This window comes from Schistosoma haematobium, chromosome 3, assembly GCF_000699445.3.
Source record: "Schistosoma haematobium chromosome 3, whole genome shotgun sequence".
NCBI lineage: Eukaryota > Metazoa > Platyhelminthes > Trematoda > Strigeidida > Schistosomatidae > Schistosoma > Schistosoma haematobium.
The window spans coordinates 36,520,734-36,548,269 of NC_067198.1; the positions used below are offsets into that span (position 1 = coordinate 36,520,734).

The 27,536-nt window shown below is 42.0% G+C and overlaps 1 protein-coding gene across 2 annotated transcripts in view; it reads right to left on the reverse strand.

The window, feature by feature from the left end:
* UBE2Q2_1 (Ubiquitin-conjugating enzyme E2 Q2) overlaps nucleotides 1–13,648 on the reverse strand; it is a 35,815-nt gene extending 22,167 nt beyond the window's left edge. For both annotated transcript variants that reach the window (XM_051213766.1, XM_051213767.1), the window contains exons 1-4: nucleotides 13,407–13,648; nucleotides 5,090–5,194; nucleotides 4,935–5,039; nucleotides 48–172 (exon numbers count right to left, since the gene is read on the reverse strand). In XM_051213766.1, coding sequence (XP_051069768.1) covers nucleotides 48–172; nucleotides 4,935–5,039; nucleotides 5,090–5,194; nucleotides 13,407–13,565 — 494 coding nt within the window. In that variant the 5' untranslated portion in view covers nucleotides 13,566–13,648. The remainder of the gene's footprint in view (nucleotides 1–47; nucleotides 173–4,934; nucleotides 5,040–5,089; nucleotides 5,195–13,406) is intronic.
* Between the last annotated feature and the right edge of the window lie 13,888 nt (nucleotides 13,649–27,536).

Sequence of the window (27,536 nt, forward strand, 5' to 3'; positions counted from 1 at the left end):
TGTTGATTTGACAAAAAATAAGGTTAACTAAAAGCTGTAAAACTTACGAAACTTCAAATGGATCGTTCAATGTCACATCTTCATCTTCGAAACCAGTATCTTCTGCATCACTATTCCCGTCGCCAGAAGATGATTGACGAGGTTCAGCAGTAGAAATAGTGTCGACAGGAAGCTATAATTGGAACAGATCAACAGAAACGCACATAGAGAAGCCATACCACCTAGATGATAAATAAACTTGCAAGTTTCACGCAATTAGTTCCCTTTATGAATTTAAATAAAGCAAGAACAAATATTGATGCATAATAGTATGGATTTATAATATTTCGAGGTTTCTCGTCAGCCGCTTACAACCAAATATGTTTTAGAATTTTACCTTGAGATAAGAAATAGTGTAAAACAATTGACATAAATTATTTACATTCGTTTATGTCAATTGTTTTACACTATTTCTTATCTCAAGGTAAAATTCTAAAACATATTTGGTTGTAAGCGGCTGACGAGAAACCTCGAAATATTATAAATCCATACTATTATGCATCAATATTTGTTCTTGTTTTATTTAAACTTGCAAATGTTTTTTCTGAGTTTTAGTTTTTGTAGATACAGCTTCAAAGTCAGTTAAAAGGTCATCTTTATTGTCAGCTAATGGAAGAGTGAAGTAATAAAAAACCTCTGGAAATTTGCAAGTTATTTCTTATTTATTTGAACACATAAATGTTGGTAAAAAGGGGCACTAAGTACGTATGCGCCACACAATAACAATGAGAATGTGAAGGGATGGAGAATGTAAGGTATGTAAAAAAGGGCGACAATAACGAACAGAAATTAAGGTATGATAGTGAAATAATAATAATGGGAGAAACACTTCAGTTAGCAAAGGTACAACCAGAAATAATTTTTCAAGTTAACGAACTTATGTCCACTTTTTATGAAGAAAGTAAAATAAAGTTACAACGGGACCGCCACTGGCTTCTATTCTGAGCCATATCTGATGACGTCTCTAACCACTGGGTTGCACCATCTCTAGAACCCCAACCAGGGAGTCGTGAAGAATCAACAGAGGCTAGTCCTCCACAGCTTTCTTTCATACCACGACACCATGTCATACACTGACCACCTCTCCGCTTCTTCCAACCAGTCCCAGAGTCGGCAAATAATGCACGACGTGGAATTCTCTGGCCACCGAAGTCGGTGTTTCAAGATGGTGACACCAATTGAATTATCATCTCTGTGCCCGAAAACACGATGCCAAACCTCTGCATTACTAACATGGTGTTGCCACTGGATGTCAGCAATCCTTCGGAGACAACGATTATCGAACACAGAAAGTCTTCTAACGTCCTCAACTCGGAGAGACCAGGTTTCACAAGCATAGAGCAAAACTGCTCTCACCGACGCGTTGTAGATCCGACCTTTTAAAGCCAGACTAACATCACGAAGGCGCCAAAGGTGGCCCAGATTAGCATGAGCCGCTCTGGCTTTCACTATACGTGCATTGATCTCATCACTCACACCCCCACCAGCACTTATGCAGCTACCCAGATACACGAACTTCTCGACTACGTCTATCTGCTCACCATCCAGGGTGAGTACAGGATTAGAATCCTGCCAGTCTTGTAGAAGTACTTTGCACTTCGAAGGTGCAAAGCACATACCATACCTACGGACACTGATTGCCAACTGATTAAGTGCGGATTGCATGTCTTGGCCTTATCGCACAGTAAGACAATATCATCCGCATACTCCAGGCAACAGATCCACACCACCTTTACTTACATCCATCAGAGCTGTTTCCAGAATATCGTCGATGACAAAGTTGAAGAGGAATGGTGAGATTGGGCAACCCTGCCTAACCCCACTGCTCGAATGAAACGATGGAGAAAGGTGGTTTTATGTCCTCACTCCGCCTGAAGTGTTTGTATATAAGGCTTTTAGGATGTTAATAAACTTCTCAGGTACACCCTTCTTCAATAGACAATCCCAGAGAACAGTCCTGTCCAACGAATCGAAGGCAGCCCTGATGTCAAGAAATACTACGATTGTTGGCCTTTGATAAGTATGACGGTGTTCTGACATTTGGCGGAGGATGAAGATATAATCAATACATCCTCGACCAGAACGAAACCCAGCCTGCTCCTCGCGAGTCAATCTTTCTCGGGTTTTGAACAACCTACGAAGTATGACGGAAGCCAATAGTTTGGACGCAATCGGAAGTAGACTTATCCCCGATAGTTGTTACAGGAACGACGTGAACCCTTTTTAAAGATAGGGACAACTATCGACTCATTCCATGACGTTGGTACACTCTCTAGTTCCCAAACCTTTGTAAACAACGTCGTCAATTCCTTAGTCAAAAAGTCGCCACCATCTTTGAAAAGCGTAGGAAGTAAGTCATCTGGGCCACGTGATTTGTAGCGCTTCAATAGTTGGAGTTCCTTGCGGACTTCCGCCTCATTTGGTGGATCAGTCGTCACCGGCCATGGAGTGCAGGACAGTCTGACCGATGTTGCCGGAGCAGCAGGCCAGTTGAACTGCCCTTCGAAAAATTCTGCCCATCGTCCAAGACGTCGATGGATGTAAGTGATTGGCATCCCATCATCCTCGCAGATTGTTTCGCTCACACCAGACTTCTTCCTGCCAGTGGCTCGGATGAGTTGGAAGAGCTTCCGGTAATTACCAGATGTAGCTGCTGCTTCCAACTCATTAGCACGCTTCGACCACCAGGCTTCTCGGTCCTTACGCAAGCTTTGCCCAATTTCCTTACGTAACATCCTTCGTTTGTGGTCAAACTCACGGTCAACCGGAGTAGACCGACGGGCTCCGATGAGTTGTAAGGAGCCAGAAGAAACCCAGTGCTTATGAGTGGAACGTTTCGCGAAGCCGCAAGCGGCTTTACTCGCCATTTTCATGGCGTCATGCGATTGCAACCAATGCTCATCCATACTTTTCGGTGGAATGGTAGCTAGCAACCGGCCTGCCAACATCAATATGTTGGTGGCGGTCACTTCGTTGACCACTGAAAAGTTAGGTAAGATTGGTGCAGACCAAGGCATGGTCAGAGTCCAGATAGGTACTCCAAAAGGAGCAGCAGTCTTGTACACAACCACGCCAGCGGTAGCTGATCGCGATGTGATCAATCTGAGTCCAGGCTTGAGATGCAGAAGGGGGACGCCAGGTGGCACATCGGTGATGACTGTGCCGAAAGTTAGTGCTGGCCAGGAACAGGTTGTGGTCCGTGCACAGTTGCAGTAGACGGTCCCCGTTATCTGACCTGCGACCAACGAGTCCCCATTGGCCACCTAAACGACTCTCTTCTGTGCCTAGACGCCCGACCTGAGCATTCAAGTATCCGGCTAGTACTACAATATCTGTCGAACGCACTTTCTGGATAAGAACAGATAACTGGTGATAAAACTCATCCTTGGTTGCATCCAGGCTGCAATCTGTCGGGGCATAGGCGGAGATGACGAAAAGACATCGTTTCTCACGCCGATTTCTTCTCACTTTGATGGAACTCTCTAATCTAACAGCACATAACCGACTGTTAATGGGGATCCAATAGATTAGTGCTGCCTCAGCTCTAGCGCTCAGTGCGACACCAACGCCAACAAGACCAGACGAAGATGCCACAGGGTCCCCGGATAAGCGCACGTAAAACAAGCTTTTCGAAGCGACAGATGGAGAGCGAATTTGTAGTACTTCACCAGAGTCTTGAATACGGGTCTCGGATAGACAGCAAACATCGATATTAAGACTTCCCAAAGACATAGCCAGCCCTATCTGTTGTCCAACCTGCATAAGTGTGCGAACGTTGAAGGCAGCTAGTTTGAATGGCGCGCGCGGTTTCAGAAAAACTGCTTCAGTACTCATATTCGGTAGTAACATACAATTTTCAACCGGACAGTGACTCGAAAACGTTTAGATACAGTCGAATTTCCACCATAGATGAGCTGCTGTATAAGTCGAAAAAATAAGTATAAATAGAATGGGAATAAAAGAGGGTGAATAATGATGTAGTAAATAATAATAATAATAATAATAATAATAATAATAATAATAATAATAATAATAATAATAATAATAATAATAATGCGAGTCACTTGATTGTTATTTGGAGCGAGAGGAATATTTTTCATAAGTAGATAGTTTATCATGTTTTTGTGTGCGGGCTGAGATACTGCCCGAGTGCCCAAACGGAAGCAGGTGGTTTTCTTAGGGAGCCACACCCCGAGCCTTTGACTTAAGGGCCTGATCCACAAGGCAGTATAACATCGTGAGGAGATGCAGTCCCATGGTAGCCGGTGACCAAAAATTGGTTCATACACCGTTTGTTCCTTCAGGATACTGGAGCCTATGTGCACCATTGGTTTGGAATCAGGGTTTTCCAACTCTGCTAGGTGAACCCTCCGTGACTGCCAACCCGGTTAAGCGTCGGACATTCGCTTCTCCTCCTCTCAATCTCGTAAACAACACGTCCGCAGCGAGAATGCAGTGAGGACTCACCTGGCGGTGGCTATATACGCGTGGTCATGTGAGAGCATTTCGATAACGAACTCTCCTCATCCTTGGCCGTACCAGGGTAGTTGGGGTCCTACTATTTCTTATTAAGTCGACAACATGGTGTTCATGACTCGCTGGATGGACGAGGATTATTAAATTAATTGTAAAAAAAATATAGGAAAGCAACCACTTTGAGTAAAGGTTAGTAGGAAAGTACCATTTACCTAAATGGACATTGAATATATTTAAATCTTTGTTCCTTGTGAAATCATACTAAAAATATGACATTTAAAATAACGTTAGAAATAATGTATCTAAAAGTTAAAACCCAGAAAACAAAATTATAGTACATTAAGGGACGAGCTCAAAAATGTCCTATTCTGCTATATATGCAAAAAAATATTAGTTTAATGGAACAAATATAAACCTACAGGTTCAGGACTAAAGTCTGGACAAAGATTGTTCAATTCAGGAGGATATGGCAAATTTTTGTATCGACATAATTCCGTTACAAGTATCTTTACTTGACGATCAATCTGTAGTATGGTTGAATGATCATAATTAATTTGATAACAAAACAATTTACCGTATAGTTGCTTGGCTCAACTGTTTGTAGTCCTCGGAAAATTTGTGTGACAAACGTGTCATCAGAATCGGAAAACCATATTGGAGATGATTGTGGATATGTACCCTAATTATTTAAAATAAATAAAAACCACTTAACACTAGACACAGAAAATTATGCAGACTAAATCACAACAGGCTATTAACTTGTACAAGCTTTTTTTTAAAAACAATGAATTTCAATAACTGATGGTTTTAAACCACTTAACGAATTTTAGCCGTAATGGTGTTTTATTTCCAAGTTGTGCACCGAATCATACCAACCTAGATTTTTTATGTGTGATATGGTTTCGGGTAACGGCAACTACTCCAACGACACTGTGAAAGCGGACAAGTCTTTTTCTCAGCTACTACTTTAAAGAAAAATTACCATGGAGCTAGATAGAATACTGCTGAGAAGCACTATTTGAAATTGGCGCATAAAATTCCCCCAATTATTTCCATATATAAGCCGTCAGTGGATGCAGCCACATGGCTAGAAAAGTTGAGAAATAATTTAAATGCTGTCTGTGAACTTTTTACGAAACGAAAGTAGATAAAATTTTCGGTAGGTACCATCAACTCTATTAGGGAGGATATAATCAGACAGAACCCCCATTTTAACGGAGTGAAAATTTGACTCAATGATCCAGTGGACAGAGGACTAACTGTTTGCATTATTATGGAACCATTCGAAGGAACCATAGGACTTTGGCCGGAAGAACAGCTATAAACATGGCTTAGGAGAAGTTCGAGACAATTTATTAGCTAGTAGTTTAGGAGTATGATTCCACTTTTTAGAGTAGAAGGAGCATCGCTCGAATGTGTGACGTGCAAATATAACGACCAGTAAGGAATGTACTGTCTTAAAATACTCATCAGGTAATATTAACTCTCAGAGAATGCATGGTTCAAATTCAAGAATGCTATAGGTGTCTCCAAGTACACTCATTAACTATTCGCTCATGTAGAACAGGTTCAAAAACATCGACATATAAAGCTCCAAAACTCATTCTTTTACTAGTTTAGACTGAAACATAATCAGGTACTGTGAGATTGGAAGCAGATGTGAAGTGTTTAGTCAGTCATACATAACGTAGGACCTGGAATATATAGGTATCGGTTCGAGTTGGCACACCACATAAGCAGTTAGATGAGATTATCAAGACAAGCCCTAGAGTAGTAGATGAAACAGTACCAGTGGTAGATTAAGTATACACAATATGATTCCACAAGTGAATTCTTAGAACAAAAGTGTTAGATAATGTCAAGTATTAATATCGAAGAATAGATCACTATCTGGAAAACTAGACCAGGATAACCAGCGTCGGTTGAAGCTACTACGTTTTTATATCGAACAAAGTCAGAGAAACACAAGTTGAAATTACAGGCAAACGTTTTATCCCGACTGTTGTTGCTACCGTGACGTGGTGGCCGGGCTTGCCTATCGTGATGAAGCAACCGAGCTATACTGGCTGGAACAATCGTTCCCCAAGGTCCTACCATGTCAGACAGGTCGGTTGAAGAGCGGTAAGACTAAAAGCAACAAACCCAAGGTTCGAAGGCTAAGTCGTACTGCTGACTGTACAGAGGTGTGACAGCAGTAAGGTGTCCCCTTCAGACAACCAGCATGACAGCGATGCTGCCTTCCCACAAGGAGGGGTGCGGTTATAAAATGTTGAACCTAAAAATGCACACCTCGCTTTATCCCATGGATATCCGTCTACGGCGGTAAGGTCTCAACAAGTGCGGAGCTAACACAAAAATTACTCATAAAAAGGTCGTGCGTGACCGACCTCAAGCAGCTGTCCCTTGGGCACTGAGGCCACGCTCTCAGGTCACTAAGACCACTTCTAATCCGATTTCCTTTTCAGGTACCTCCAGAACAACCCTTCCTCGGTGTGGGCAACCGGGAAGTGATAACCGCCCTCATACTTCTAACAGCACTCAAGACCACTGTATTCATAGTCAACCTCTCTCTACAATTCCTATTATTCCTCCTACATCGAATTTCAACGCTAAACTTCCTCTTTCGGCTTCCCCCTCAATTGTCACCATAGCCAACGATTCTAGTGCTCAAAACACTGTCCCAGGTCTACTGAAACCTCGCTCCAAACTACACATTGGAGCCTTCAACGTACGCACCCTATGTCAAATCGGTCAACAGGCTTCCTTGGCTAGAACCCTAGGGTCTCTTTCCATTGATGTATGCTGTGTCTCCGAAACACGCATACAGGATCCCAGTGTGGTCATTCACTTGACCTCACCTCGGCAAAACGGAGAGCCGACGAGATACACCCTTCGTGTATCTGGTGACCCGACGGCCAGCTCTCGTGGACTGGCAGGAGTAGGGATAGCACTAAGCATGAGGGCGGAACAAGCACTGTTAGAGTGGATCCCCGTCAACAGTCGTCTATTTGCTGTTCGGCTAAACGGCTCCGTAAGAACTCGGAAGGATAGGGACACACGTCGTTGTCTTTTTGTCGTTTCTGCCTACGCTCCCACCGATTGCAGCTCAGATGAAGTGAAAGATGAATTTTACAGAAAGCTTTCTGAACTTCTTCAGAAAGGTAAACGCTCAGACATAGTACTCGTAGGGGGTGACTTTAATGCCCAGATAGGTAGTTTAAACCAAACAGAAAGGCATTTAGGTGGATATTTTAGCATTCCGGCACAACGAACAAATAATGGTGATCGTCTACTGCAACTGTGCTCAAACAATCGTTTGTTTTTAGCAGACAAATTCTAAGCATAAGGAGAGACATCGTCTAACATGGCGACCCTCTACACCAAACCAACGATGAACTCAAATAGACCATATTGCCATCAGTCATCGTTGGAGAGGGTCGGTACAAGATTGTCGCTCATTCTGGAGTACCTGCTTGGACTCCGACCACGCCCTAATACGGGCACACATCTGCTTGCACCTCACTGGACGCAAAAAGCCTCAGGAAAAAGACCCATTAGAACTGAATTGAGTAGTGAGAAAACCAAAAGTAGGTTCCAGGAACAACTGAGGTCACACTTAGGTAGTTCTGAAAACGAGGCTGACCCAGATGTTGCTGGGAAAGATATACAAACAGCTGTGGAAACAGCAATGAAATCTATTGGTGAATTAAACCACAGAGTTACAAAGAACCAGTGGATTTCTTCAAAGTCTATCACACTGATGGATTCTCGCAAACTCGTCCCATCAGGTTCCGAACATGATGAAGAGCGACAACAAATCAGATCTAGGTTAAGAAAAAGTCTAAGAAACGACCGTGAGCAGTGGTGGGCAACGAAAGCAAAAGAGATGGAAAAGGCGGCAGCTATAGGGAACACAAGACAGCTCTACCGACTAATAAAAGAAACTGGAATTAGTAAGTCAAGTGTAAGTCAGACTATTTCGGAAAAAGACGACACCCTCATCTGCTCTCAGTCCAGACGTTTAGAACGATGGGCGGAACAATTTAGCTGGCCTTCAGCTACTCTACAACTACCCTCCATTCCCAAACAATGTGAATGGAACAATGAAGTAGATCCCCCAACTCTAGCAGACGTTCAAAAGGCTATAGTTAATCTGAAACGAGGAAGGGCAGCTGGTCCAGATGGATTGGCTCCAGAGGTCTTTAAGGATGGTGGTCCAATTTTAGCGATTAGGTTGACTAATATTTTAGCTAAGATCTGGGAGTTAGACGTTATCCCATCTAACTGGTCACAATCACTTATCGTCCCAATATATAAGGAAAGGTCAAAATCATCCTGTGACAACCACAGAGGGATTAGTTTAACTAATATAATATCTAAAATACTAGCCTCGATAGTTATCGGACGCCTAACTAAGACTTGTGAGCTGCAAACACGAGAGAATCAAGCTGGCTTTAGACCTGGTCGTGGCTGCATCGACCACGTATTCACCTTTCGTCAGGTTCTAGAACATAGGCATACTTATCGGCGTCCGACAATGGTGGTCTTTCTTGACTTAAAAGCAGCATTTGACTCTGTAGACCGCGAGATTCTGTGGCAGTGTCTGTCATTGAAAGGCGTACCCCAGAAGTACATAAACCTTGTGAAGGCTCTTTGCTCGAACACTACTAGTCGAGTCAGAGCTTATGGCGAACTGTTATCTACTTTTGCAACCTCAAGTGGTGTCCGTCAAGGCTATTCACTTTCTCCATTTTTGTTTAACATCATCATAGACCGACTGATGGAAATAACATTCTCGTCAACTGAATTCTCGGGTATTGATCTCCTTCCAGGAGGTCTACTTATCGACTTAGAATACGCAGATGATATAGTCCTGTTTGGTGAAGACGCTGACAAAATGCAGTCTTTTGGTAGCACTAAGCAATGCCAGAATGATTGGAATGCGCTTCTCTCCCTCTAAATGCAAGTTGTTGCTTCAGGACTGGTCTGCGTCAACACCTGAACTAAGGATAGGGAGTGAAGTAGTCGGACACGTTGACAACTTCACTTATCTAGGAAGTCTGATCAGCCCTAATGGGTTGGTGTCTGACGAAATCTCAGCATGGATTCGAAAAGCTCGCTTGGCTTTTGCCAACTTACGTCACCTATGAGGAAGGCGAGATATCCGTCTATCAATAAACTTTACTTACTTAATTACGCCTGTTACTCCTCATGAAGGAGCATAGGCCGCTCACCAGCATTCACCATCCAACCCTGTCCTGGCCAGTCCTTTCCAGCTCCTTCCAATTGTTATTCATCCTTTTCATATCTGCTTCTGTTTCCCAACTTAATGTGTTCTTTGACCTTCTTCTTTTCTGTTTCCCTTCAGGATTCCAGGTTAGGGCTTGCCTCATGATGCAGTTTGACGATTTGCGTAATGTAGGTCCTATCCATTTCCATCGTCTTTTCCTAATTTCTTCTTCAGCTGGAAGCTGATTTGTTCTCTCCCATTGAAGGCCGTTGCTGATGGTATCCGGCCAATGGATGTTGAGTATCTTGCGAAGACAGCTATTTATAAATACTTGTACTTTCTTGATGGTGGTTGTTGTAGTTCTCCAAGTTTCAGCTCCATACAGTAGAACTGCCTTGACGTTCGTATTGAAGATTCTCACTTTGATATTGGTTGAAAGTTGTTTTGAGTTCCATATGTTCTTCAATTGTAGGAATGCGGTCCTTGCTTTGTCAATCCTTGCCTTAACGTCTGCATCTGAGCCTCCTTGTTCATCGATGATGCTTCCCAGGTATGTGAAGGATTCTACATCTTCCAGAGTTTCTCCATCAAGTGATTGGATTGCCGTTCTCCGCTTCGAATTTGAGGACCTTGGTTTTCCCTTTGTGTATGCTGAGGCCCACTGATGCAGAGACTGCTGCTCGTGTTTGGCTGTTGTTAATTGCTGCCTTCTTGTTTTTCCTTTCTTTGATCTTGTCCAGTGTTTCTTTATGGTGGTGCTTCTTTAGACTCAGAACCTCTTGACACGTTGAAGTTAATGCTTCTTTGATACCTTTCTAGTTGTCCTCCATAGTAGTTCCTTCTTCCTTCAGTAGATCCTGTAAGGCTTAGAACCTGTTGTTGAGAGCTATCTCGAATTCATTGAGTCTGTCAGTATCTCGAAGGAAGGCTGTATTGAACCTTTGTATTGCTGTTTGTCCAGTTGTCCAGTTCTTTTTTAGCTTCAGTTTTAAGTTGGCTACAACTAGGTGGTGATCTGAAGCCATGTCAGCACCTCTCCTGGTTCTCACATCTTTCATTGTCCTTCGGAATTGTTTATTGATGCAAACATGATCTATCTGGTTCTCTGTAGTGTGGTCCGGTGAGATCCATGTAGCCTTGTGTATACGCTTGTGTGGAAATATTGTGCCACCTATGACCAATTTGTTGAATGTACATAGATTTGCAAATCTATCTCCATTTTCGTTTCTCTGTCTCAGTCCATGTCGTCCCATATCTTCATATCCGGTGTTGTCTATTCCGACTTTGGAACTTAGATCTCCCATTAGAATGGTGGGGTCCTTTCTTGGGCATTTCTCTATGATTGACTGCAACCGCTCGTAGAATTGATCTTTAATGTCGTCGTTGCTATCATTGGTGGGTGCATAACATTGGATAATATTCATTGTGATCCCCTCGTTCTTTGTTTTGAATGATGCTTTGATGATTCTGGATCAGTGAGATTCCCATCCTACAAGTGCATTTCGTGCTACTTTGGACAGCATTAGAGCAACTCCCTGAGTGTGTGGAGCATTTTTCTCTTCGTGGCCAGAGGATAGCAGCATTTCTCCCGTAGCTAGCCTTTTCTGTCCAGCTTGAGTTCAGTGGGTTTCGCTGATTCCCAGTACTGCCAAATTGTATCTCCTCATTTCCGTTGTTATTTGACTGGTTCTCCCGATCTCCCACATTGTTCAGACGTTCCATGTACCTACAAAATTTTTGCTTTGGTTGTTAGAAGAGGCATCGGCCTCGTGGCTTCCGAAGGAACTCGGCTTTCACCATGAAGCGTCATAGTTCTTCTAAATGAAGACCTTCTAACTCCCAGGGCAGAGTTAAAATGGTTCGAATTATTTTTTATGGTAAGCGTTTTTTAGCGAGTTAGTTTTCTACGGGATGGGGACGCTAACCCCATGCCCGACCCTCCTTTACCCAGGCTTGGGACCGGCAGTAACTCTAGAAGAGCTACAGGCGAAGTTTCTATCAATAAAAGGATGAGTATACTGCACGGCAGTTCGTTCTGTTCTACTTTACGGCTGCGAAACGTGGCCATTAAGAGTAGAAGATATTCGCAAGCTACTAGTATTTGACAACAGACGCCTTAGAAATATTGCTGGCGTCTGCTGGGATCACCGGGTAAGTAATAGTGAGGTTAGACGCAGAGTACTAGGGAATGATGGTAAATCAGTTGGTGAGGTTGTGAATCTTCATCGACTGAGACGGTTCGGTCACGTGTTACGTATGCCTGAACACCGATTATCACAAAGCGCAATGCTAACCGGTGTTGGGGATGATTGGAAGGAAGTTAGGGGCAAACAAATCAAAACGCGGCATCACTGCTTGAGGTCACTAACTTCTAGTCTCAGCCATGGTGGTAGATGCAGACTACTTGGTTGTGGTCCGCGTGACTATCGTAACAAATGGTTGGAGACTATGGGTGACATGGCTCAGAATAGATCACAATGGTATCGGTGTATACACTCTCTATCTTCCCTTAAACTGAGATTAAAATCGCTTCAAATCTTTCTTTCTACAAACTAATTCTTTCTTTCTATACTATATCCTTATATGAAATCTTTCTTTTGTATGTTACCACCTCTGAATTAACTACTTTTACGAATCCGGTGTTCATCTTGTCGTGTTAATGAGGTGGTGCAACTTGGACCGATGCATATATGTGCCTGGTCCTACGTTGTAGCTGACTGACTGACTGCAAACGTTTTACTTAGTGAACAGACATGATATTTAGCAAGGAATACCAATAACAATGGTACATTGATATTTGGCCATAATTTGCGTTATTATACGATATGAAACTTTTATTCAGGATTAAAGAGTACATGTGCCTAGGGAGTGCAGTTACTCGTGAATCAGAAACCAAATAAGGTTGATGAATTGCTGTCATCTCGTTAAGACCTTCAGAACATAGGCGAAGATTTATTTCGAATTTTATACCCGAGTTGCATTAGAGTAAGTTCGGAATATAGCTTCAAGTAGAGAGCTCACGTTCTAAAGCATTAGGTAGATTTATGCGACACGATGTAAGAACTAAAGTGATGATAGTTTTTAATACTTCCTAGAAGATGCCGAAAAGCCTAAACCTATTTTCATTTTCCTGTTGTATATTAAGCCTTGTAAAATCTTACCATATGTCGGACGATGGATTTAGCATTAGTGCCCTGTTTCCTAAATCCATATCATTTGAAAGGAAATTTTCTAAAAACTTTCGAAGGCTGATATAAACCACTAACTACTGAGTCATCACCTCCTGAAGTTTTCTACCAGGGTGTATATTACTAACACTTTCTAGACAAATTTTCAAGAAGACTAGACCTTTATAGTATCATTGTTAGTGACTTTATTCGACACTATATATTCCCAGCGGCAATTCATGCAGGTCACTTGACCTTCGATCTCCGAAATTTGAAAGTGCGAACCGAAAGCGAAGTATGGCCAAAAATTAGCATTATTCTTATTGAAAATGATAAACAATGTTTCTTTAGCATACGTGACCGCATACATGGGTCGTTTGACCTCGATTCATAAACATAGTGCTGAGATTCTCTTTCTTGTTGGCCATATTTAGTAAATTCAACAAAAAACTGTGTTAAACGATAAAGCGACCTATTAACACAGCAGAACTTACCAATAGACTACCTGTAATCTCTAAATAACAGTTATCACAAATAAAAGAACACGATATCTCGTCCAGAGTACATGATATAACTCGGAATCTTGGGTGAGACCTAGGGAACATTTCCTGCAGGACCTGCTGATGGTGCTTAAGCTTTTTGATGCACGACATAACACAAAGACCAGCTGACCTTCAGGAGATGCCAACGCAAACCTGGAGACCCAAGAGAAGTTGCGTTCTGAATTCGAATATATGCCCAATGTACAATGTCAAACCTAGACCATGGTCAGAGCTTTCAAATAGACAAATAAGAGCAATTTAGCAGACTACTCTCGAAAAGAAATCGATTTCATTTTGCTTATCGTGGTTGAAATCACTGAATAACTTGGCCGAATATACTTGTCCGAAAGCCAAGATCAATATGTTCACATGGTTGTGTTTGACTGTTCTTTTTGCAAATATTATTATTATTAATGGCTTTATTCAATATTATATTTTAGCAAAATATAGAATTCTCGGCACAGGGTATTTCATATTTAATTATTCGTGCATTTTTATGCCAACTGCACTCCGTTCCAGTTCCAGAGCTTTGAAACTTTTCAATTTATTGAAGCTCTTGGCAACTTTTAGAAATACTGTACTGTCAGATAAAGGAAAATGCAAACCACTGAAACTGTACTTTTTGTAAACATTGAAGACCAGGTTAATGGAATTGTACGATATCAAGGGAGCAAAAAAATCTTACCATAGATGGAACAAACGACTGTGTTCCTTGGTCATCCTCGTTCCCTCAGGACTCCAAAGTAGGGCTTGCTTCGTGATGCATTTTGATTTCCGAAATGTATGTTCTATCCCACTTCCAACGTCTTTTCCTAATTTCCTATTCAGCTGGAAGCTGGTTTGTCCCCCCCCCACAGTAGGCTGTTACTGGTGGTATCCGGTCAGTGGACATTCAATATCTTGCGTAGACAATTGTTTATAAATACTTGTACATTTTTGATGATGGTTGTAGTAGTTCTCGAAGTCCCGGCTCCGTACAGTAGAACTGCCTTGTTCGTATTGAAGATTCTGACTTTGGTGTTGGCTTGCAGACAGTTGTTTTGAGTTTCATATGTTCTTCAATTGTAAGAGTTCTGCCATTACTTTGCCAATCCTTACCTTTACGTCTGCATCAGACCCTCCTTGATCATCGATAGTGCTGCTGACTAGGTACGTAAAAGATTCCACCTCTTCTGGAGTTTATCCATCAAGTGTGATTGGGTTGGTGTTCTCTGTGTTGTATTTGAGGATTTTACTTTTTCCCTTGTGTATGTTGAGACCTGCTGGTTCAGAGGCTTCTGCTACAGTAGTTATCTTCATCTGCATTTGTTGGTGTGTATAGAATAGAAGGGTCAGGTCGTCTGTAACGTCAAATCTCCTAATTGATTTTGAGATGTGCATTGTATTCCGTGCTTCCCGTCAGATGTTAGAGGTCTTCATAATCCAGTGAACCACCAGAAGAAAGAGAAAGGGTGAGAGTAAGCAACCTTGCCTGACTCCGGTCCCCACCTGGAATGCATCTGTTAACTGTTTTCTCCACAATAACACTGATGGCAATAATGTTACGTATTTTAAATGTTTAATCATTCAATTAATTCGAACAAATTGAACTCCGAATTAATCAATAATCTGATGTGCGTGTCTAGAATTCGCAAAATCAATAAATTAACTATCTTGACCAAGAAGAAAGAGAAAGGATGAGAGTAATCAACCGTTCCTCACTCCGGTCCTCACTTGGAATTCATCTCTCAGCTGTCCTCAATGCCACACATTGCATTGTAGTCTGTCTTATGAATTCCGGATGATGTTATTAACTTCTCAGGTAGTCCATAGTGTCGAAGAAGGTTTCATGGGGTTTCTTCTATACACACCGTTAAACGCTTGCTCATGGTCAACGAAGTTGATGTAAAGTTGCGAGTCCCACTCATCTTATTGTTCAACGATGATCTCTAGTGTCACAATTTAGTCTGTACATGATCAATCTTTACGGAATAAAGGTTGTTGGTCGCGATTTCGGGCGTCCATCAAATGTTTCATCTTGTTCAGCAATACTGTTAGAAACCTTTCCTTTTACCGATGGTGTTATGATTCCTCAATAGTTTCCACATTTGATAAAAATGTCTTTGATTGGCATCTTGATGTGGTACCCTTTTTCAAGTCTTTCAGCACTTGTTCTCCCCCCAATTCTTCCTGAATATAAAGTAAACCATACCTACAGTTACTTCTATGTCTAGTTTCACTACTTCAGCTGGGATGATGTCGTTGCTTACTACTCTACCACTTTGATTTGTCTGATGGTCTCCTCCTTCCCTTGATTGTTGGTAATAAGGCGGCCTGCTTGAATATCTGGGCTACCTGTTCCTGCCATCTAATTATTTCAACAAGTTATCTGTTTTTTCATTAGTTTTAACTTATCACTATGTTCATTAATTGCATAACCTATTCAGGCGCTTTTATGAAAAACCTACGACTTTTCGCTGCACATAAAAGTACTAAAAAACATTGTGGTGGTTGGCAATATGCGTTCAAGAGAATGAACATTGAACGTATATCTATTCCCGAGCTTCTACATTCTAACTGCCGATCACTAATCAGCAAATTGGACCATCTGCAATTCCTACTAAGTCAAAATATGTATAGTAATTGTGGTGTCATCACATTTCAAGAATCTCGGTTAAATGATTTACGAGACGACTGCCTAGTATTACTACGTGATTTCGAAATTTATCGTCAGGATCGATCAAATAATTAAAATAGGCGTGGTGGCGGTATAGCTACGTTTGTAAACGTAAACTGATGTCGATCTTCGTTTGTGTGTTTGAAGTTTTCAAATGACTTTATCGACTGTCTAACTCTAAGATGCCGTCCAAAACATCTGAATAAATACAAATATGTTTATGTTACCAATATCTACGTGACTCCAGACTACACATCATCTGCGACATCTGTTTCCGCAGGTTTGAAGAATAGTTTTGTTCTTAGTTTCACTGAAACTGATCTCCTAAGATGTCTCCAGTCACTTTATTCATCCCGATGTTTGAGACCTGAGGGTATCCCAAACATATTTCTTTAAAAATGTCCTGGCGTCCTATGCTATCCATTCACGACTGTCTTTAACAGATCCTTCTCATTTAATCTCATACCGAAAACGTGGAGAAAGATGAAGATAATCCCGGTACCAAAAAAACTATCTGGTAATAAGAATGTGAAATTTAGACTTATTGCAATAACTTCACTCTTCCTCAACTTCATTGAAAAATTATTGATACTTCCACTTCAGCCTGCGATAAAAGAGCATATTGATCCATATCAGTTTGCTTACAGATGCTGTTGCTGTTCTGCATCACAACATAGTGTTCAGCTTAGAAAAGGGTAAGAAGTATGTTCGATGCGCTTTCCTAGACTATACTTCAGCTTTTGATTCTATACCAAGACAACGTTTATTCAACAAGTTAATCAGCGTCAACAATGACAGCTGGATAAGCAACTGGCTGTGTTCCCACCTCTCTGAAAGGGAACAGTACACTGTATTTGGAGGACAGTGTTCAGAGTCTCTACTGTCTCATGAAGGTGTACCACAAGGAGCTGTTCTTTCACCTCTTCTTTTCTCTTTTCTTCTTCATGATCTGCCATCTTCCACAGAAAACACTTTTGTGAAATACGAGAATGATTTCACTGTATTTATGCCTATCTCTTCCTCTTTACGTCCCATAAAAATGAGTTTTTGTCTCGTATTGATTGTTGGTCAGTTGGTAATGGTCTCATACTTAATCCGTCTAAATTTCAAGCTCTTAACTTTAGCATAAGACATGGACAAAATCTAAACATCATTTTGAGATCCCATAATGCTTGTGCCATTGGAGGCTCTTTGATAAACACAGTGTTGAAGGTCAATTATCTTGGTGTTACCTTTTCCTCTGAACACTCTTGGTCTTCTCACGTTTTATTGTTATCGAAGAAAGTTTTCCGTCTGACATACTACATAAATAGGCCTCATGCTTTTGAGATTACTCGTCATTTACTCTTACAATTTGTCAATTCTTGCATATTACCTATTATTATTTACTGTTCTCCATTATTCTTTCCTGGGCTTTTGAGAAAAGACTTTGCTGTATTACGGAGAGTGATGAAGGCAGTTAGAAAGGTGTGTGGTGAATCTTTTGAGGTCATAATTAATATGGTTGTGTATAGAAATCTAAAGTCATGCAAACTCCTGTTAGGTATTGTAAGATCCAAACTACGGTTTGGAGTGAAGGACAGCTGTCTGGATGAGTTAGATACGCGCCCTCGCCCGATTGAAACCAAAACAAAGTAATTGGGTAAGATGACGGTTCTATAATTTATCATAAATTTAAGTGTACATTATTACCTAAACAAATATAACCACTCAGCTATCCAACCAATAATTGTTCAATTGATCAAATCTAAATTACAATAAATAAGAAAGTTGATAAAGGATGCAAGAAAATTACCAATCACCACAAATAAATGTTATTCTATCCTGTCTGGATAGATCACGTACAGATTCGTTCAAAAGGTAATAATTGGTCGCTCTATAACACAGAGTGTTTTCAATTCTGGAAGAGTGCTTCAATTCACAACCAAAATGCCCAATTCCAGTCAACACAGGTCAAGCAATCAAAAGCAGGAACAAACTGAAATGACTGCCGCCCAGACTTAGTATAAAGTAAAACAACATAAGTGCAGTTCGGGAAGAAACACGGGGAATTAGTGAAGGTGTAGTAAAAACGAAAACTATAATAAATACAAATATTAACAATTCAAATGTAGTCAAAAAGTTAACAATGTACAACTAAGAGGATCAATAGGACAAAGTGCAAGTATATACATGGAGGGTTTTCACAAACGCACAAGGCGTTCAAAATGGATCTTACAGGTGTTATTTTGTCAGATACTAACCATCTCCTTCACTCTTATCTTTCTCCTTGTATATCTTCTGGTAGAACGAGACGTAATTACTTTAAAATCCATGCACTCCAGAAAAAGTATAAAAGTTCTATAATACCTTACCTAGCAAATATACTCTGTGACGAACAGGTTGTTAGAGTGAACGTAGTCAATAACCTGCATTCTTAACATGTCTCTTATTTGGAAAGTTGTACAGTTTTTCGTTTTTTCCTTTTTTATCTTCGTTTCTTTTTCGTGTGTAAGAAACTTGTTGAAATACCTTGTGCTGAGAATTCTATGTTGTACGAAATATAATATTTAATAGTCATTAAATAAGTAAATATGCATTAAGATTCAAATGGTTCAAATGGTTGTGGGCGGAATAGAAGAAGCTTTCGATTAACAGGCTTCCGTGTCTAGTAGCAGGGGATCACCAAATCCTCCAGGCAGGAACCTAGGTATGTTAACAATAAAATAGGAAGAGAAATTGGTAAATCATAGTATGATGCTGTCCTTGGTCCTTAAGAATAGGTCAAGTTGCCTCTTGAAGGACTCCTGAGAAGTCGCTTGGACTAGCTCGGCCGGCAGCGAATTCCAGCTTTTGACAACTCTTAAGGAGTAGAAGTTGTGTCTACATTCCGTCTTGCTATGTTGTGTTTCCAGTTTCTGGGTATTACCCCTTAGGTTATTATTCGAACTAGGCTTAAGTAGGTGTTTAAGAGGATGTCCAGAAGTGTTAAGAATACTATAAGCCATTGATAAATCACCTCTAAGACGCCTATACTCTAATGGGTAAAGGTCTAGTGAATGGAGGCGTTCTTCGTAAGGTTTAAATTTGAGTCCTCGAACTGATTTCGTGGCTCATCGTTGGATACGCTCCAAAGTGACCTTGTCCTTTTGGAGTGAGGGGGGAGTACCATGTTCCCGTACTCTAAATGGGGACGGATGAAACTATTGAAGATTGTATGGAAAGTTCGTCCGTCAAACTGTCCAAAAATGCGCTTCAACGTTACCAGTGCAAGGTTTGCTCGGAAGGCATTTTTGTCACAGTTAGCGTAAGACTTTAAATCATGGGGCACCAGGACTCCTAAGTCTTTTTCGACTTGGGATACTACTAGAGAGGAGTTTCCTAAGTTATGACTGTAGTTTGCGACATGTCGCAGATGGACTACTTTACACTTTGAAGTGTCGAAGGTAAGTCCGTTATCGTCTGCCCAACTTTGAAGTCGAGTCAGATCCTCCTGAAGTGCCTGTATATCGTCTTGGTTGCGTATCTCTCTCTAACGTTTCACGTCGTCGGCAAAAAGTAATAAGTCTGACGCAACCTATTGAGGAAGATTATTTATGTAGATCAAGAAGAGAAGAAGCCCTAGTACTGGGCCCTGGGGGACCCCACTGGGACATTCCATAGCCTGAGATAAAGTGAAATTAACCCTAACCTTAAAGTGTCGATTTTTTAGGTATGAAGTAAGCCAATCGATTAGAGGTGGTTTGATACCTAGTCCTTCGAGCTTATTGATAAGACACAAGTGGTTAACCTTATCAAAAGCTTTTGAGAAATCAAGGTAAATGATATCAACCTTTCCCTTGCGATCGAGGATGCTTGTCCATCTGTCCACCGCAGTCAGCAGGTTGGTTATACAAGAGTAACCCTTCCTGAAACCATGCTGTTGGGGTGAGAAGAAATTTAAGGACAGTAGATAGTCTTTTAAACCGTCGCATATCAGGGACTCCATGAGTTTTGAAGGTAATGACAGAAGAGCCACCGGCCGATAACTTGAAGGTTCATTGCGTCGACCTCCTTTGAAAAGTGGTGTGATGTGAGCCAACTTCCAATTTTCCGGTAATTTGCCTCAGCTTAGCGAGTGTGAAAACATCGTGCTAAGCGGCGTTGCCAGGATTGAGGCTGCCTCCCTCAGTATGACAGGATGAACCATATCCGGGCCAGGAGAAGTATCTAGTCTTAAGTGCTGCAATTTCCGGAACACGAAGTCAGCGCTTAGGTCCACTTCAGAAAGTCCTGTGGAATTGCAGATGAAACTGTCGTCAGTAACGTTGATGTCAGCCGGTTGAAATGTTTGAGAGTAATGTGCCGCCAGAAGGTTAGCGGCGTCGCCATCGTTGTTGGTCGGGCCGTTAAGACCTAGCAGTTGAGAAACTCCTATTTTGGCTTGACGAAGAGAGGCTGCATAACAGAATAGGCTTCTAGGGTTACAGGCAAATTTGTCCATAAGCTTTGTCTGGTACTGAAGCCTGTCTTCTCTCATAGCCTCCGTGCATATGTTCCTGATGTGTTTATATTGCCTATACGCCCCGTCGTTATCAGTTCGTTTGTTTTCCGCCCAACAGTGCCTTTTGCGGCTTAGAAGGCGAAGGGTACGGTTCTTGATTACTGTAGGTGGCTTGCAGCTTTTGGGAACCGTTTGAGGAACTGAATGGTTTGTAGCACATAGGAGCGTGTGCAGTAGCAAGTCCCAGTGACCGTCCACGTCGAGTTGAGGGTGAACATCCCAAACCACCTGTTGTATATAGTCATGTAGAGCTGGCACATTCAGCCGTTTAAAATTCCAACGCAAATTATTGTTGGGATACCTTAGCTTAGTTTTGATGACAAAACTGAAGGCTATGACGGCATGATCGCTCTTTCCCAGAGGAGCCAGGATTGAGAGGTTGTCAACTAGGAATTCTTCGTTTGTGAATACACAGTCTAAGCGCGATGGTGCCTGACTGTTTCTCCAACGAGTTGCCGACCTCACATTTTCATATAAGCCCAAGTTATCGATGAGGTTGAAGAACCGAGCTTCAATTGAGTTGTCGCCTCCAGTGTACGTGTGTTCCGCGAAGTTGACTCTAGGGAGATTAAAGTCCCCTAGAATCAGGATGTGTGTGAAACCGAGACGGATAGAGCGGGATAGTCCTTCCAGCATACGACTATCGTACTCGATGTCGGCAGTTGGCTTTCTGTAAATGACTCCGACTAGACACCTCGAAGTACTAGACAATCTTACAGAGCACCATATGGATTCCTCAAGTTTGTTAAACTCGAGGTTATGAACTTGGTGCACCTCCAAGCAAGGACGTATGTATACGGCTACTCCGCCCCCAATTCCTGTTTTTCTGTCGTTGCGGAACAAAGTCATCCCAGGTAATGCTATTTCTTGGTCCGAGAACTGAGAAGATATCCAGGTTTCGGATATTCCTATCAGATGGGCCTTATTAGCATTGCTAAGATCACGTAATTCATCCAGTTTGTTTGGTAGACTCGCGGCGTTCATATATAGGCACTTTACGCTTTCTATTTGGAACGCGTGAGCTTCGTCCTGTTTTTCTGTATGAGCCTTATGTGAATGGACAGGTAGCCCACCTATATGAGGTTTGCCGAGGTGGTAGGCCCTGTCCTTTACACGTTTTTTATCATTTAGACAGTCCACAAGTGGAATGGTCAGCTCCAACTTGCCCTTGTGCTTGGTCCTAGCTTCATATGGCCTATCCGGGTGCATGTGGATTCCAGGTGGCAATCGACGTCTGTTGGCACGAAATGCTTCCAGAACTGCAGCCGCCATGTGGGAAGATGGGAACGTTAACTTCATTAGACGGGGTCTAAGATCACCGTCCTTCTTGGCTAGCCTCGTCACATGCTGAGTCAGTATGTGTTTGAGCCTCAAGGACTGTTTGATGAATTTCCATTCCCTGATGTCAGAATTTGACTGAGTAGGGTCTGCATTTTCCGGTATACCTTGCGCAATTATGTTTCTTCCGCGGAAAAACTTCTCGCGAGATTCTTTAGGGATGTTCCGTATGATATTGCGCTCAGAGTACGGTATGTCGGGCAATATTCTTACGTTACCATGGGATTTCAGCAAGTGACTTGCTAGCAAGACGTCCTCTACGTCGGTAGCATTCTTAAGTGTTACTCGAGGAAGCGTCGGATGATTTAGATGCTTAGAATCCTTTCCTCGAGTGAGCCGGGTGACCGATCTGTGTGTTCTACTTCGATATCCCGTGGTTTTGGTGGGGCCGGTCTATCCAAGAGCTCTTCAAAGTGTCCTACTTGTCTGTTCCATTGTTCTTCAATCTCAGTGATTGGCTTGCCTTCCATGCCCTTTACCGGTTGTTCTGGTTTATTATATATTACCTTCCAGCCCCTTACTTACTTACCTAAGTAAGTAGTATGTCCCCCACAGTTCCGTTGTGTCATATATTTATCTCATATTTCCTTCTTTCGCAACTTTTTCCGTTGTTGTCTCTAGCTTTTCCATGTGTTTCCGCTTGCTGGCCCTAATGCTCTTCTTCACTTGCTTGTTTGCTCCTGTATATTCACCTTATGTCTTGGTTATCTCTGTTTTTGTTCGGCTATTGTTGTGTCATCTATTTGTTCTTCCTTTCTTGAATCATGTCCAGGGTTTCGATGGAGATCCATTTCTTATGATGATGCCCAGAATCTTCTGACGAGTTGAAACTAGTGCTTACTTGGTCCCTTTCCAGTCGTTCCTCATAGAATTCTCATCTTCTTTGACTAGACCTTGTAAGACTTAAAACCTGTTGTTGAGAGTTATCTTGAATAGATTGAATTCGTCAGTATTTCAAAGGAAAACTGCATCGAACCTCTGTGATGCTGTTTATCCTGTTGTCAAATGCTTCTTTAACTTCAGTTTCATCTTGGCCACAACCAGTTGATGTGAGCTATGTCAGGTCCTCCCCCGGTTCTCGTGTCTTACAATGAGGCCAAGCCTCCTGAAGGTCAATGTAACAGTGGCCTACGTTTCGGACTACTTTTCACCCTTTCTGAAAAGGCTTCTGACCATTATTATAACTGCTAAACCACCGAAAGCCAGTTTAGCTCGGAAAGTTGGTTCTTTTTGTACTGGAGGATCATGACGTATGTCATGCGTATATGCGTATGATTATGCACGGATATTGACGTCCAGGATTATTTTTGCACTAAATATATAACAAGGATAATTTAATTACGATTACAACCTCGAGTGTTTACTGCGATTTGAAGTCTTACGCTAACTGTGACAAACATGTCTTTCGATCAAACCTTGCACTGGTAAAATTGAAGCGCATTTTTGGACATAGTATTTTCTCCCTCACCCCAAAAGGATAAGCAAACTGGAACGTATCCAACGGCGAGCCACGAATCCAAATCCGAGACTCAAATTCAAGCCTTTGAAGAGCGCCTCCAATCACTAAACCTTTACTCGTTAGAGTACAGGCGTCTTAGATGTGACCTTTTAATTGCGTGCAACATCCCTAACACTTCTGCACATCCCTTTAAACACCTACTTAAATTCAGCTTCGACACAAACCTATAGGATATGACTCAGAAACCAGAGACAAAACTCAGCAGAACGGACTATAGACACAATTCCTACTCCTTAGGAGTGGTCGAGTGCTGGTCCAAGCGACTTCCCAGGAATCTTTCAAGAGGAAACCTGACATATACTTAAGGACTGGGGGTAGTATTTTACTATGACTTATCAATTTCTTTCTCCTCTTTTATCGTTAATATACTTAGGTTCCTACCTAGAGGCATTAGTAATCCACGGGCACTAGACACGGAGGCTCGTTAAGCGAAGGCTTCTTCTAATCCTTCTACAAACATTTGAACCATTCCAGGCCAAGAGATATCCGAAGTAAAAACGTGTGAAAAAGCACTACGCCAACCTAAATAGCGTTAAAAGCTTTTTGTATGAATTAGAGTCTATTACCCGGTACGACGAACTCAAGAGAAATTTAATGTATCAACACATGGAAACCACATGCTTTCATCAAACTGCGAGCTTGAGGTGATTTTGTAGTTCGTCCATAAAATGTAGTCTCATTACGAAATTCTTTAAAGATGCTTGATAGTAGTGAATTTCTGCTAAACCTCTAAGCATAGGGTTGAAATAAACTTCCAAAATTATTAATTACCAATACTGGAAGTTTAAGTTGATATCTCAATTTTTTAGCGGCAATACTACATCTACGTTACCTAGAAGTTTGTGACGGTTTTTGATGATGTGTATATTATGTTCACATTGTAAAACTTAGATTTTTGACCTTTTCGGAGCTTTTAAATGAATTTCATACTAGTAGGTATACCCACCTAGAGTTAATTAAGCTGTGAAAGTATTCAGGGATACTCGATTATGTGTATACTAATATATTCGTATAAATTCTATCGTCTGGCTACATGGACCCACAGCAGTTAGTAAAATTAACGTTTAAAATTTGTTTTTGGACACAGATTTCACTTACTTAAACATTTGATGAACACAAAGGTAGACATACCCGATCTCCCTATTTGAGTGGGGGCGGGAGATTGTTCATTTTGCGGAAATGATATCAAACCCCCATAAATCACGACTCGGTGAGCGTAGAACAATCAGGGATTCTATAAACCTAAACCAACCTACGGCCTTGACTAATTTCATCTACTCAGAGTAATAAAAAAGAACAGAGTGATTGCCATACTTCGTCCCACTCAAGTTAACTATAGCAGTTGCTTTCTTAAACTGTATTTTTCAGTAGTAGGTTCGGGACAGTCAGTCATCATTCAGGGAGAATCACAACTCAGCAAGGTAGGACATTTGAACTAAGATTCAAGATCGGTCATTTCTTGAATACCTCTCTACGTCCAATCAGCTGGGTCCTATGATGACTTAATAACACAACGTTGTCCAACTTTAGTGTATTAATGCATAACAACAACGTGATTAGCTTATTAGGCACTATTGTGGAAATAGACCTGAAAAGCTTATCTTGCAAATACTTTTTAATATTATTTGTATTTATTTTGTCAACCTTTCACTTTATGTATATTTATCATTAAATGACTGTGCCTGTTGTTTTAGTGAATGACCTTGAACACATTTTCCGTTGTGTTACTGACATAGCGTGACATACTGTTGCATGCTAACAAATACATTGCTATACACACATACCTTGTTCTACCTTCGCTTGTGATTGAGCTAACTGCATTCTAAATCAAACATTATCTGCATTTATAGACTGTGGGTCGGAATATATCATACATAACATTGGTTTACATTACTGGAGAGTCCAACAACCTGAGCGGAACCACCGAACATTTATAATTGTGGATTTTCAGTATCAGGCCCAATCCGAACAAGCATCAACTTAAAGAACTTAGGTAAAGTCCCAATTTTCTGTTGTATTTGTGACAATAAACCTTATTATTTACTCTTAATGGCTTGGTTAATACTTTTTTACGTTCATTTTTGTCTGGTCCACCACACTACCGACTTTCAGTACTAATGTGATACAACACGTTGGATCTGTACGGAAGTTCACTTCGTGGAAAAAATTAGAAAGACTCTTTAAGACTTCATTTATCCTCACACTTTGCACCATTGCTCCCTTCCCAGGTCCCGGTATATTGACTTGTTTGATAGGTGCTACCCTAGACTTGCTATACAATAAAACAGTGTGGCGTTTTCTGCAAATAAGTAACACATGCGCAAGCAGCTTCACCATAAATGATCTCCGAATCATCACTGAATCGATTTAAATTTACCTTCGCGTCGAGTTCGTCAATTCTCCTTGATTTCCCGGGACACGAAGTCTCAGCACGGATACAGAAGGCTCGACTAGCTTTTACCAACTTGCGTCATTTGTGGCGTAGGCGAGATTTCCGTCTATCAACCAAAGGACGGGTTTACTGTATGTTACCACCGAATATGAGTACTGAAGCAGTTTTTCTGAAACCGCACGCGCCATTCAAACTAGCTGCCTTCAACGTTCGCACACTTATGCAGGTTGGACAACAGATAGGGCTGGCTATGTCTTTGGGAAGTCTTAATATCGATGTTTGCTGTCTATCCGAGACCCGTATTCAAGACTCTGGTGAAGTACTACAAATTCGCTCTCCATCTGTCGCTTCGAAAAGCTTGTTTTACGTGCGCTTATCCGGGGACCCTGTGGCATCTTCGTCTGGTCTTGTTGGCGTTGGTGTCGCACTGAGCGCTAGAGCTGAGGCAGCACTAATCTATTGGATCCCCATTAACAGTCGGTTATGTGCTGTTAGATTAGAGAGTTCCATCAAAGTGAGAAGAAATCGGCGTGAGAAACGATGTCTTTTCGTCATCTCCGCCTATGCCCCGACAGATTGCAGCCTGGATGCAACCAAGGATGAGTTTTATCACCAGTTATCTGTTCTTATCCAGAAAGTGCGTTCGACAGATATTGTAGTACTAGCCGGATACTTGAATGCTCAGGTCGGGCGTCTAGGCACAGAAGAGAGTCGTTTAGGTGGCCAATGGGGACTCGTTGGTCGCAGGTCAGATAACGGGGACCGTCTACTGCAACTGTGCACGGACCACAACCTGTTCCTGGCCAGCACTAACTTTCGGCACAGTCATCACCGATGTGCCACCTGGCGTCCCCCTTCTGCATCTCAAGCCTGGACTCAGATTGATCACATCGCGATCAGCTACCGCTGGCGTGGTTGTGTACAAGACTGCTGCTCCTTTTGGAGTACCTATCTGGACTCTGACCATGCCTTGGTCTGCACCAATCTTACCTAACTTTTCAGTGGTCAACGAAGTGACCGCCACCAACATATTGATGTTGGCAGGCCGGTTGCTAGCTACCATTCCACCGAAAAGTATGGATGAGCATTGGTTGCAATCGCATGACGCCATGAAAATGGCGAGTAAAGCCGCTTGCGGCTTCGCGAAACGTTCCACTCATAAGCACTGGGTTTCTTCTGGCTCCTTACAACTCATCGGAGCCCGTCGGTCTACTCCGGTTGACCGTGAGTTTGACCACAAACGAAGGATGTTACGTAAGGAAATTGGGCAAAGCTTGCGTAAGGACCGAGAAGCCTGGTGGTCGAAGCGTGCTAATGAGTTGGAAGCAGCAGCTACATCTGGTAATTACCGGAAGCTCTTCCAACTCATCCGAGCCACTGGCAGGAAGAAGTCTGGTGTGAGCGAAACAATCTGCGAGGATGATGGGATGCCAATCACTTACATCCATCGACGTCTTGGACGATGGGCAGAATTTTTCGAAGGGCAGTTCAACTGGCCTGCTGCTCCGGCAACATCGGTCAGACTGTCCTGCACTCCATGGCCGGTGACGACTGATCCACCAAATGAGGCGGAAGTCCGCAAGGAACTCCAACTATTGAAGCGCTACAAATCACGTGGCCCAGATGACTTACTTCCTACGCTTTTCAAAGATGGT